Below are 12,939 nucleotides of genomic sequence, written 5' to 3' on the forward strand. Positions count from 1 at the left end.
CTGGGGAAGGAGACCTCATGAGGTCTACAACACTGACCACCACCCTAGGAGATGCTCCTGGTGCTTTTGCCATAGCCCAGGCCTCATGAGCGTCACACAATAACAATGGCTCATACTTTATATAGTCCTTAAAAGTTTACAAAGCATCTTCCTCCCAGCAGCCCTGAGAGGCTGATGTTAATAGTAGTAGAAATACTAATAGTTCCCCCTTTAAGACATTTAAAGATTTGCAAAATACCTAACATGTATTTTCTCATTAGATCCTCATAGCAACTCTGTAAGATATTATTATTCCCATTTTACAGATAAAGAAACTGAGGGTCAAAGAAGTTAGGTTAACTCATCCCAGATCACATAGCTAGTGAGTATCTGAAGCAGGATTTGAACTCATGTCTTCCTAATTCCAAGTCCAGGAGTAAATAGTTTATTATTTTCAAGTATTAGAGAGGCAGCACACTGCAATGGAAAGAGGCCTACATCTGGAATCAGAGGACCTGAGTTCAAATTCTGACAATCTCTACCTTGACCAAATCACTTCACCCTTTTTGTACCTCAGTATCCTCATCTGTAAAATGACAGGGTTGGCCAAGCTGATTTCCAAATTCCCTTCCAGTTATAAATCTGTGGTCCTAAGTTTCTATTTAGATACTTAGGAGACTGAAAAAAGTTGGGTAATTTTCCCAGAGTCACACTTAAACAAGTGTCCAAGCTAAGGCTTGAACCCAGATTGTGAGATACTAAGATCACTACTCTTTCCACTACATTACACTGTAATAGAAAGCTTTTACTTGCTCCTGAACCACGACGATGACTCAGGCAAAGCCATTACAAAGACATGGTGACTAGGGATTTCCCAGGACTCTGAAATTTAGAGGGTACTGACAAACAGGAATGATTCCAACCTGGAAGTGACAAGGTGTGGGTAGTATTTGAAGGAGAGGAGGGAGGTGACTTAGGGGAAGGCTCAGGAGAGCATAAAGTGTTTGAAGACTTAGAAGGAACAGGCCAGTACCTGGCAGGGGACAGTGAATAGGGTTACCCAGATGGACCAGAGTTATAGCGAGGGTCTCCTCCCTGCTCCTCACCTCACTCTGTATTCCTCACCCCATCTCCTCAGGTCCAGTACCATCTCTGTGGTCAAGATCCTCAGGGTGCTGAGAGTGCTCCGACCCCTCCGAGCCATCAACAGGGCCAAAGGGTTGAAGGTGAGAGCTGAGTGGGCCCTGGACCCACTTCTCCTGGGAGGGGAAGGAACATGAAGTTAGCAAGGAATGGGGGACCTAGCACTGAAACAGCCCACACCAAAACACAAATTGGCACACTGATTCACCAGTCTGGCCGGGTCATTGCATCCACTCTGGGTTCTTGCCTCAAGCCCTTCTTAGATCATCCACTCATGATAGGACCTTGGAAGTGTCTACTTATTGTCAGTCCCTCTCCCTCCAGCCAGGGGCATCCCCTCTCTTGCCACTCAGCTATGTTCTTGGGACTCCCTCAAAGCCTGGCAGCCATGAGGCTGGTCCTCACCTAACCTATTCTCCATTACTCAGCACGTAGTTCAGTGTGTATTTGTGGCCATCCGGACCATTGGCAACATCGTTTTGGTCACCACCCTCCTGCAGTTCATGTTTGCCTGCATTGGAGTCCAGCTCTTCAAGGTAAGATGCCCACCATCATATCCAGATGGCATCATATATTCACCCATATTCAAATTGATGGACACCCACTTAGTTTCCTGTTCTTTGCTATCACATAAAGAGCGGCTATAAATATTTTTGTACATATGGGTCCACTTGTTAAAAGGATTTATTTTTTCAGGGGGTAGGAGTGGGAGGGAGAGAAAATACTTATTAATTGGGGAAAAAAATCTTTTAAGCAAGAGGTGCCCTTCTGTGCTCCAATCCCTACATGCAGGGCAATTAGTCCTTCCTTGTTGAAGATGCCAATCTGATTTGGGGAATATTTAGTAAGGAAGGCAACAACAGAGTCTCTGAAGACAGTGGGGCATTTTTACCCCCACCAAAAAAAAATGGTGCTGTTTGCCCTTTTCTAGAGGGAGAAGGAGCAGTAAGACCTGAGTCCCAAGATGTTTTACTCTTGGCCTGAGCCTCATAGGGTGCACCCAGCCTGCTCTGTAAGAGCATGTGGTACAACAGAACCATAACTGGATTTGAAGTCATGGAACCTGGGTTCAAATTCTCCCTCTGCCATTTATTACCTGTACTTTTAGGGCAAAGTCATTTTACTTCTCTGGGGCTCAGTCTCCTCACTTGTAAAATGTACAGGAAGCAAGTATGGCCTTCAGACTAGATGGTGTTTGATGAAACTTTGAAACTTCACATGTATAATTGATAACGTGTCACTTGCTTTCTGAAGGAGGGCCAGGGGAAGAAGAGGGAGCAGTGCTAGAAGAAGGAAGAGAATTTGGACCTCAAAGTATTTTTTCAAATGTTAAAAATAAATAAAATAAATGATGTGCCTTTGAGCTCTAGCAATTCTGTCAGCTATAAGTGCTGCCCCTAATTCTATTATCAACAATGTTTATTACATTACAGTATATTATATTATATTGTATTATATTATATTATATCATCATATATTATATTATAGCATAGCATATTAACAATGTTATTATTAACAAGGAAAATGTTATTAAGTTGTTATTATAATGATGATAGAGTCTATCCTATCCTGCCTTCCTTCCAAAAGGTTAGGGTTTTCACCTTCTTGAAGGTGACAGGGGCAAGGAGACTTCCCTGTTATCAGAAGCGGTAACTCTGCACTATTACTATATCATGATGCCCTTCTGGTCCCATTTTTTCATTCAGTTTCTCTCTCTCTCTCTCTCTCTCTCTCTCTCTCTCTCTCTCTCTCTCTCTCTCTCTTTCTCTCTCTCCCTCCCCCACCCCCACATTCTCTTTTTTCTCTCTCTCTGCCCCCTCCACCTCAGGGGAAGTTCTACAGCTGTAATGACTTGTCTAAGATGACGGAAGCTGAGTGCAAGTAAGTTGCCTCCCTCCAGCTTCTGAAGGAACCTCCCCACTTGGGCATGATCAAATGAAGGTTTCCCAGCTCTCCACCTGGGGCTGCCCAGGAATGTGACTCCAGAGTCAGCTAGAAGAATGCTGGCACAGTGGGTGATGGAAAAGATCCGATAAGGTCTTAAAACCTGGTGGTTTAGGGAAATAAGGAAGAAATGAGAGGCAATGGGGTACTGGGAGAAGAATCTTTGATCTGAATTAAGAGACCTCAAGCTTTAATTTTTATTGTTTCTTATGTGTGTGACCTTGGATAATTCACTTAACTTCCCTGGCCACACTTTCTTCATCTATAAAATGGGAGCATTAGACTAGATGGCCTCAGAGGTCCCTTGAATCTATGATCTAATAATCCTGTAAGAGAATAAGACTAGAGGAGGGTCAGTGAGGAGATACTCCCCCCTCCCCACCGCCACCTCAACTCTTCTGCTTCCTGTTCAACCCTGGGCACCCAGTCAAACTAGATCATCTCTAAGGTTCTTTCTGATTCTAAGTCCGATGAGTCTATGATCCTGTAGAAACCCCTCCCCCCTCCATGACTTGCCTTCCAGATTGAGATATGGAATGTCCATCTTCATCATCATTTTCTTTGCTGTTGTTTTCCCAATAACTCTTCCCTCTCTCTCAGAGTCTTCCCTTGTAACAAAGTCACACAGCCAAGGGGGATGACATCAGAAGATCATGCACTTGGGGATCCCTGTGGGCTCTATGCACTCCTGTTACTTTCTGGAGATGGGGAGTCTGAGGTTCTCTGGGGGGGAGGGAGCCCCAAAAGAGGGCTTTGGGGGAGGGAAGAAGGCAACTAAGCCACTCAAAGGACTGGGCTTCCCTCTGCTCAGGGGCTATTACTATGTGTACAAAGATGGGGACCCTAACCAGATGCAAGTATATCCTCGAGAGTGGCTACACAATGACTTCAACTTTGACAATGTGCTGCACGCCATGTTGGCGCTCTTCACTGTCTCTACCTTCGAGGGATGGCCCCAGTGAGTATGAGGATTGGGAAAGGCCAGGGGAGGGAGGGGGGAGGATATAAAATGAGGATGGTAATGGCTACATTAGAAGGGTGCTTGGGTGGCTGGAATACTCCTTTTTCACTCACCCCCTCCACATGCACACCCGTTGCACCCAGCAGTGTGTATGTGTGTGCCCACGCTGAGAACATGTTTAATACTTAGAGACTGTAAGTAGAGCAAGGCGTTGTTAGAGGACCTTCTTCCCAACGCAAGTTGGTAAAATACCTACGATACCTAACCACTAAGTAGAGTGCCCAGGGATTCATGGGTAAAATAAGTAGGTTACCCCTGTCAATCATATGCCACGGGAAACATTTTATAATGCTACAGGCCACAAGAGGCAGCATGGAGCTGAGAAAGGACACTGTAGAAACCTTATAGAATAATAAAGACGTTGTGCCAGCTGCCATTTAGTACAAAAGACACAGCAGCCCACTAGGGTTGGAGCCAGGAAGATCTGGGTTCTAATCCTACCTCTAACACATACTAGCCGTGAGGCCAGAGCAAATCACATATCTCTCTAAGCTTCAGGGTCCTCATCTGTATAATGAAGGTAGCTGGGATGCTCAGTGAGCTGACAGACGGGAAGATCTTACAAGCTTGAAAGCACTATATAAATGTTGGTTATCATTATTTTTGTAAATGTGAATCCCATCACATCATTCCCATGCTCAAAACCTCCCGTGGCTCCTTAGTGCCCATGGAAGTACCATCATGACTCCCATCTCTATAGCACTCTCCTGTTCCTTAAAGCTTTCCCTGCAATAACCCTGTGATTTTTTGGACATGGCTAATATGAAAATTTATTTGGTTTGAATATGAATATTTGTTATAAGGATTTTCCCCCCTTTTTTAATGGAGGGTGGGAGGGAGAGGAACTAGGTGATACAGTAGATAGAGCCCTGGGCCTAGAGTCAGGAAGCCTGAGTTCAAGTCTGGCTTCAGACATGTAATAGTTGTGTGACCCTGGGAAAGTTACTTCACCTCTGTTTGCCTCAGTTTCCCCAACCATAAAATGAGATCATAGTAGCATCTGCCTCCCAAGGTTTTTGTGAGGATCAAATGAGATGATATCTGTAAAAGCATTTAATACAGACTTGGCGCACAGTAGGTAATTAGTAAATGCTTATTCCCTTTCCCCTAAATTTAAATTTAAAAACGCATTCATTCGAAAGAAATGTAAACATTAAAAAACAATCTGTAGGGGCAGCTAAGTGGTGCAGTGGATAGAGCACTGGCCCAGAAGTCAGGAGGACCTGAGTTCAAATCTGATCTCAGACCAAACACTTGACACTTACTAGCTGTGTGACCCTGGGCAAGTCACTTAACCCCAATTGCCTAAAAAAAAAAAAAAAACAATCTGTAGATAGTACGAATATTATTCTTACTATTAAGTCCAAAATCAGCCTAGCATTCAAGGCTCTTCCTGACCTTGAATTAGCCTTCCCTATCCCTTGCTTCCCCTCATCCTTCCGTAGGCTTCTCTACAAAGCTATTGACACACATACTGAGGACATGGGCCCCATCTACAACAACCGGGTGGAGATGGCCATCTTCTTCATCATCTACATCATCCTCATCGCCTTTTTTATGATGAACATCTTTGTGGGCTTTATCATAGTAACCTTCCAGGAGCAGGGTGAGACCGAATACAAGAATTGTGAGCTGGACAAGAACCAGGTACCCTCAATGCCTGTCCAGGTGGGATCGAGGAATCATTGCCCACAACCCCAAAGGGAGGGTAGGGTGGGATTGGGGTGTGGGAGGGGTCTTGCCAGCTGATAGAAAGAGCCCATCCCAGACAAAGGCAGTAACTCTTAGCTTGGGGGTAGCACCAAAGTCTTCATTTGCCCTTAGGGCCCACAGCTCCACCCAACACATCATTCACTGAGATATCTGGCTAGATGGAGCACCATGAATGGCCCAAGATAGAGAGTGGGAGGTGGATAGAGAGCTCACCACTGGGTAAGAGCCAAGATAACCAATGGGGTGAGGCTGCTGTGGAAGGCTTGGACCAGAATGGTCCAACTCCCCCTGAGCTCACTGGGCGCCTCCACCAGGCCACAGTCGCCATCAGGCACTTTCCCCCACAAGCACGTCTAACCCCCACCACGCTCTGGGGGGTTTCTTGCCTCCCCCTTAATTCTGATGCCCTTGGATATGGTGTATCTCAGCGCCAGTGTGTGCAGTACGCCCTGAAAGCCCGCCCACTGAGATGCTACATCCCCAAGAACCCCTATCAGTACAAGGTGTGGTACGTCGTCACCTCCTCCTACTTTGAGTACCTGATGTTCGCCCTCATCATGCTCAACACCATCTGCCTGGGCATGCAGGTAAGAGGCCCCTCAGGCCAGCTGGCCAGCTCCAAGGGAGGGGCCAGGACCCTGGGCAGCGCAGAGGGGAGGGCAGGATTCCAGGGTCAAAGAAGGTGCCCAAGAGACTTCCCACATACACACTGAGGTCCTGGCCCTAGGATGATTGAGTTGGCCTCTCAGTAACACTTCAATTAGGAATGGATCTGATATTGGCAGAGCAGGTGTATCCCTAAGGATTCCAAAGTTAGATACTTCATTATCATACTCATTGTAAAGCTTTGATTAATCATCTCATTGCTTAAATAATCCTACAACTGTTTGAGGACCTCAGAGGTCAGTTAGCCCACTTTACCCCTGTGACACCTCTAACAACTGATTGACAATCAAATGCTGTACTGGGCACTGTACAAGCGGAATTACCCAGAGTGAGTCACTGCACTGTAGGGGTTTATAGGCCCAAGCTGACATGTTGCTAATATATCTGTTATTGTACGTGTAAAAACATTATAACAAGAATAGGAGCATACTAAAGTATTCACATTCTTTATGGGAGATGAAGGAAAGAAGTTCTCTAAGCCTTAAGGAACAAATATTGTGATTCTTTAAGAGGTAAAAGACAAAGAAAATTAGTGAGAATATAGGTGGTCCTTGTCCAGATCTATTAGGGCAGGAGGATCCCCACCAGTATGTTTCCTATGATAGGATCATAGATCTAGAATCAGAAGGAGCCTTAGATGCAACTCCCTCATTTTACATATGAGGAAACTGAGGCCCAGAGAGGTTGAAGGAATGTCCCAAGGTCACCCTGGTAATAAATGGAAGGGTTGGAATTTGAACCCAGATCCTCTGACTTAATCCAACGTTCTTTCCACTGTATCATGGTAGATCTAGAATGGCTTTGGGGTAATTTTCAGCATTGCTCTAAAGAAAGTAGAAAGAATAAGCCCATTAGGTCTATAACTGAATGGGGGAGGGGTACAGAAAAAGAATTACAAAATATGATTCCCTTTCTTTTCACAACACCCTTGGATAATGTGGGGACAAGATCATTCTCTTTTGCATAGATGGGGAAATAGTGTGCCAAATGTCCCACAGCCAGGCAGTGATGGTGCTGGTCCTAGGAGGTAGACATCTCAACTCCCAGTTCATTTGCCTTAGCAGCTAGACAGAACTCTACTGAAGAAGGGGGCCACTCCCTCATCCCTGCCCCAGTTATCTGCAGAGTAATTATAAAAACAAAGTCTAGCCCTGTGATCCACTCACCCATTGACTGCAGATCTAAAGAAAAGTAAAAAGGGGCTAGAAGAAATTGCCTCTCTTCTCCCTCTCCTTTCTGTTCTCCCTGTGTTATGTCTCCACAGGATTCTATGTTTGAGGGATCTGGGCATAAAAGGAGGAAGGCTATGTGTGGTTATTAAAGTAGTCCCTTGTATTCTCTGAACTTAGGGAAGGTAGAAGGAGTGAGGAGGAAGAGGTGGGTGCGGAGACATTCTCATTCCAAAGGCTCGCACTCTGGGGATCTTTGGAAGACAGGCTCAAAGCCACCACATTGCCTTGTTCTTCCTTCCCACTCCACCTCCCCTCCTTTCCATTTCCATAGCATTACAACCAGTCGGAGGAAATGAACCACATTTCGGATATCCTCAATGTGGCCTTCACAATCATCTTCACCTTGGAGATGATCCTCAAGCTCATGGCCTTCAAAGCCAAGGTAAGAGTTGGAGGTGGCGTTCATGGTCATGAAGCAAGGCAGGCAGCAGAGTTTGAAATGAGAAGGGATCCCTCCCAACGTGGAGACATAGACTTTAGCTTTTAGGAACCTAGAGTCATAGATGTAGAGCTGGAAGGGCCCTTAGAGGTCATGAATCCAACCTCCTCTGTTCACAGATGAGGAAAGTGAAGATCAAAGAGGTTCTAGGATTACTCAAGGTCGTGTAGCTAGCAAATGTCCTAGGTGGGATTTGAACCTAGATATTCCTGGATCCAGGTCCATCACACTACTCCCTTCTCTTGCAGGTTGCATTCACCTATATCCCCTTTCATCCTCCTCCTTCTTGATGCTACTAACCAACAAGCAGGAAGCAAATGTCCTCATTCACCTATCACCTCTACTCCCAGCTCTTCTCTCACCTTCAGGTCATGGAGGTCAAGAAGTCACTCAAAGTGACTTGTAGCCATTAGTGACAGAGGAAATGAAGTACTCTTTCTGTGTGCCTCTTCTCTCCTCCTCTGCATAACCTGGCACAGGGTCTCCTACCTCCCCCTGTATTCTGACCCTGATTACCAGCCCTCCACCTACTTATTGCTTCGGGCTCAGAGGAGAGAGAAGATATGAAAAGAGCAGGATAGCCATAGTGGGAATTCATGTTCATAGAGTCTCATATGGTAGACAAAGGGCTTTCTCCCACAACAACATTGTGAGTGTGTGTGAGTATATTACTATTCCATCTAGTGTGAGTACTATAATTCCATTTTGCAGATGAGTTATTGAGGCTCAGAGAGTTAAATGGCTTGCCCATTTTGCCACAGATAGTAAATGCTGGATCCAAGATTCTAACCCAGATATCCTGTCTCCCAGTATAGCACTTTTCCCACTACAGATGTGAGGGGGCATTCTAGAGTCTCTGATTTAGAATGAGGTGATAGAGGTGAAACTACTAGAGAAAGACCTGGTTCATGACTCTCCCTCAAGGTCTGGACCCTTGACACTCTTCCTAGCATCAGCAGTGAGTGTCTGTGGCCCCCACTGGCCACAGAGGATGCTCTCCTCCCAGGCTGCCTTCCCCTTCTGTTGCTCTCTTTCTCTCTCCCTTCTTCCCTTCACTCCTCCTGCTCCCTCTCTTTCTCAGGGCTACTTTGGGGACCCCTGGAATGTGTTTGACTTCCTGATTGTCATCGGCAGCATCATCGACGTCATCCTTAGTGAGATCGATGTGAGTTTCAGGAGATCGTAGGTACCCAAAAGGAGGGTAAGGTTTCCAGATGTGCAGATTCATTCATTGATTCCACAGATATTTAATGGGCAACTATTATGTCAAGGATGCTGTCTTGTTAAGCACAATGAGGATTTTTTTTTTAAATAGGAAAGACAAGTTCCCCCTCAAGGACTTTACAATCCTGTGGGGGAGATAAGACATGTTCTCAAATAAATATAGCTTAAAACTGCTCTAAGACTTTTGGGACACCCTGTATAATACAAGGTAGTATGTGACAAATCCCAAAAGAATATTACAGAGCAAAAACTAAATTCTGTGTAATTAAAACATCCAAGAAGTTTCACCCTAAACAAAATACACCTTCTTCTCTTCATTACAGAAGTGGAGGGCTCTGGAAACAGAATACAGCATACACAGTAGACTTGCTTAAATGTGTTGGGTTTGCTGAACTGCTTTTCTTCCTTTTATTAATTCTTTGTTAAAAGTGATATATTTTCCCAATCCTCAGATACTAATAGGAACATGGGCCTAGGGCTGGAGAGGAACTCAGAGGCTGTCTAATCTAACCTTCTCATTTTACAGATGAGGAAACTGAAACCTGAGAAGATTAAATATTTCACCCAAGATATACAAGTAGTCAGCGTCAGAGATGACATTTGAACCCACACCCCTTGGCTCTAAGGGCCATTGTTCTTTTCACTATACCAGGCTATTTTTCCCTTTTAAAAGGGCTCTTCCAAAGGTTAAGAAAAACTGAGGAAGAGAGGTCAAATAGTCAAATTCCCTCAGTTTATCTTTAAGAAGAGCTTGGGGCAGACCACACTCACTTGTAGCCTCCGTGATAAGGAGAGTGAAGTCAGAAAGGTTTATGATCTAATAGGGCAGATGTGAGGAGGGAGGGCGTTCCCAAAACTGGGAACCGCCAAGGCAAAGGCATAGGGAGATAGAGTACCCTGTGAGGAATAGACAGAAGACCAGTTTGACTATAGAGTGCAAGAGGGGGAGTGGCACACAAAGAAGGTGGAAAGTAGGTTGGGGACAGGTTGTGAAGGTGATTAAATGGCAAATAGGGGATTTTATGTTTTATCTTAGAGATAATAGGAAACCACTAGAGCAGGGGTGGGGAACCTCCAGCCTCAGAGGCCACATGTGGCCCTCTAGGTCAAGTTCGGCCCTTTGACTGAATCCAAACTTCACAGAACAAATCCCTTAATAAAAGGATTTGTTCTGCAAAACTTGGACTCAGGCAAAAGGCTGCACCCCAGGACCTAGGGAGACCACATGTGGCCTCAAGGCCTCAGGTTCCCCATCCCTGCACTAGAGTTTTCTAAGTAGGGGAGTGATGTGACCAGATATGGGCTTGAGGAAAATCACTTCAGCAGCCTGTGTGGAAGATAGATTAAAGTAGGGAGGGGGAAAAGAGAGCAAATAATAATACCAGTGTTTAGGGGACGGGAGGAGGAAGAAACCTGAGGTGTAGTCAGAGATAGGAAGAGAACCGGGTTAGCGTAGAACCCACATGGGGATTGTTGCTGTTGCTTTTAATGAGGGTTTTAAAGGAAAAAAGGCATAATTTACAACGTCAATGTTACAAAGAGACCAACGGGGATGAGAACTGACAGATTCTTGAGTTTGTTAAACAAGAGATCGTTACAGAAGTTTCAATAGGGATGGAAACAAATTTCCACAGTTTATGATTAAGTGGATAATAAGGAAGTAGAAGTAGAGATGAAAGGTCTATCGGGGTGGGGAACCTTTGGCCTGGAGACCACATATGGCCCTCTAGGTCCTCAAGTGTGGCCCTTTGACCAAATCCAAACTAGGCCACATGTGGCCTCAAGGCTGCAAGTTCCCCACCCCTGGAAGATGTTTGGTGGTGAGAAGGAGAAAGGATGCCATTTAGGGATGGAAGCAGGCTTGAGGGACCATTTTTCAGAAGTGGGGAAGCTTGAGCCTGTCTGTAGACACAGGAAGGAACCAGAACTAGAAACTGGGATGCAGGAGAGAAAAGGGGTAACTTATTGCAACTCAGAGGCAGCTAGGGGGCACAGTGGACAGAGCACTGAGCCTGGAGTCAAGAAAACAAGTTCAAATCTGGCCTCGGACACTTATCAGCCCTGTGACTCATGGGCAGGGGGCCTCAGTCTCCTTAACTGTAAAATGGAGATCATAATAGCACCTACTTTCCAGAGTTGTTGTGAGGATCGAATGAGATAATATTTGTTTAAAAAAAGTGCTTAGCACAGTACCTGGCACATGGTAGCTGCGATATAAATGATTCCTTCCTTACCTCATGGAAGTCCCATTGAAAAGAGGACAGCTTATGAGGAAAACTCCTTTGCAGAGGTTGAGCTCCATAGATGTAAAGCATGACTTAGGATGTCAGGTTTTTTTCAATATGCGGATCCATTTTGCTGGGTTTTTTCCCCTCTTTTATTTATTTTATTTACTTATTTGTTTATTTTGGCTAGTCAATGGGGTTAAGTGACTTGCCCAGAGTCACACAACTAGTGAGTGTAATGCATCTGAGCCCGGATTTGAACTCAGGTCCTCCTGACTCCAGGGCCGGTGTTCTATCCACTGTGTCACCTACCTGCCCCTTTTTTCTTCTTTAAAAAAAAAAATTCTTTATTATGAAGGATGGCTTAAGAAATGGGAAGGAATAGAGATACAGAAGAAAACATATATATACGTATAAACAAATAATAAAATTATATAAAATCATATAAAACAAATATATAAAAAACAATATATAAAAGTAAACAATAATAATAATAATCCATTTTTCCTCTGGATATATTTTATTTTGTTAAATATTTCCCAATTACATGTAAAAAGTTTTTAACATTCATTCTTTTAAATTTTGAGTTCCAAATTCTCTCCCTCCCACCCCTTAAGAAGGCAAATATGATACCGAATAATCATCTACTTTTTAAAAGAGTAGAAGACTGGAGAGTAGGCCTTTGGAGGGAAGAAAGGCACTTCCTCTGAGTTGGGAGATAAGGTGGAAATTGGACAAAGATAGAGGGAAATTTTGAAATGGAGATGTGATAACAGAGAGGTTTTTGATGCACAGAAAAGGGAAGCTGAGGGACCTCATGTTAGATAACCCTATCTAACTGTGAAACAGGAGGTCAAGTCTTCTGCCAAGAGCAAGGAAGTCAGGAGTGGATTTAGAAGAGTGAGGAGAACAAGATAAACTGGGCTGGAATTGCCAAGGAAAATACAGCCAATTAGAGTTGAAGAAATAGATTGTCAAGAACCCAGCTGAGGATAGCAGGGATGCATTTTTAATGGACCCAATAGTTTCATAACAACCACTAGCAACGCATTTCAGTCTAAGAGAGGAATCAAAGAAAGCCAATTCTGGTGGTGATATAGGCATAACAGGTCAAAGGAATCCTAAGGAGCTAGTGAGAATATCATTGAAGTGACTGACCAAGTGAATCCTGAAGAGGATTAATGAATCAAGAGGATAGGAAAGGATTAGGGAACTAGAGATGACATTGTGGGTGAAAATCAGCTTGGGCAGGGAAGGAAGAGTACATGTGGTCAGGTTCATGGGGCCGTAGCAGGTCCAAGTAACAATGAAGTTAAACAGGAGAGGATCCCCTCTGGGTAGGGTTGGGAGTAT

General features: G+C 44.5%; 1 protein-coding gene across 1 annotated transcript in view; it reads left to right on the forward strand.

The window, feature by feature from the left end:
- The window catches only part of CACNA1S (calcium voltage-gated channel subunit alpha1 S), a 100,747-nt gene that overhangs the window by 64,442 nt on the left and 23,366 nt on the right, over positions 1-12,939 (forward strand). The window contains exons 21-28 of the mRNA XM_021003015.2: positions 1,118-1,205; positions 1,551-1,658; positions 2,951-3,003; positions 3,878-4,024; positions 5,533-5,734; positions 6,229-6,387; positions 7,970-8,080; positions 9,219-9,302. Coding sequence (XP_020858674.1) covers positions 1,118-1,205; positions 1,551-1,658; positions 2,951-3,003; positions 3,878-4,024; positions 5,533-5,734; positions 6,229-6,387; positions 7,970-8,080; positions 9,219-9,302 — 952 coding nt within the window. The remainder of the gene's footprint in view (positions 1-1,117; positions 1,206-1,550; positions 1,659-2,950; positions 3,004-3,877; positions 4,025-5,532; positions 5,735-6,228; positions 6,388-7,969; positions 8,081-9,218; positions 9,303-12,939) is intronic.

Source organism: Phascolarctos cinereus, unplaced genomic scaffold, assembly GCF_003287225.1.
Source record: "Phascolarctos cinereus isolate Bilbo 61053 unplaced genomic scaffold, phaCin_HiC Scaffold_5;HRSCAF=322, whole genome shotgun sequence".
Taxonomy (NCBI): Eukaryota; Metazoa; Chordata; class Mammalia; order Diprotodontia; family Phascolarctidae; genus Phascolarctos; species Phascolarctos cinereus.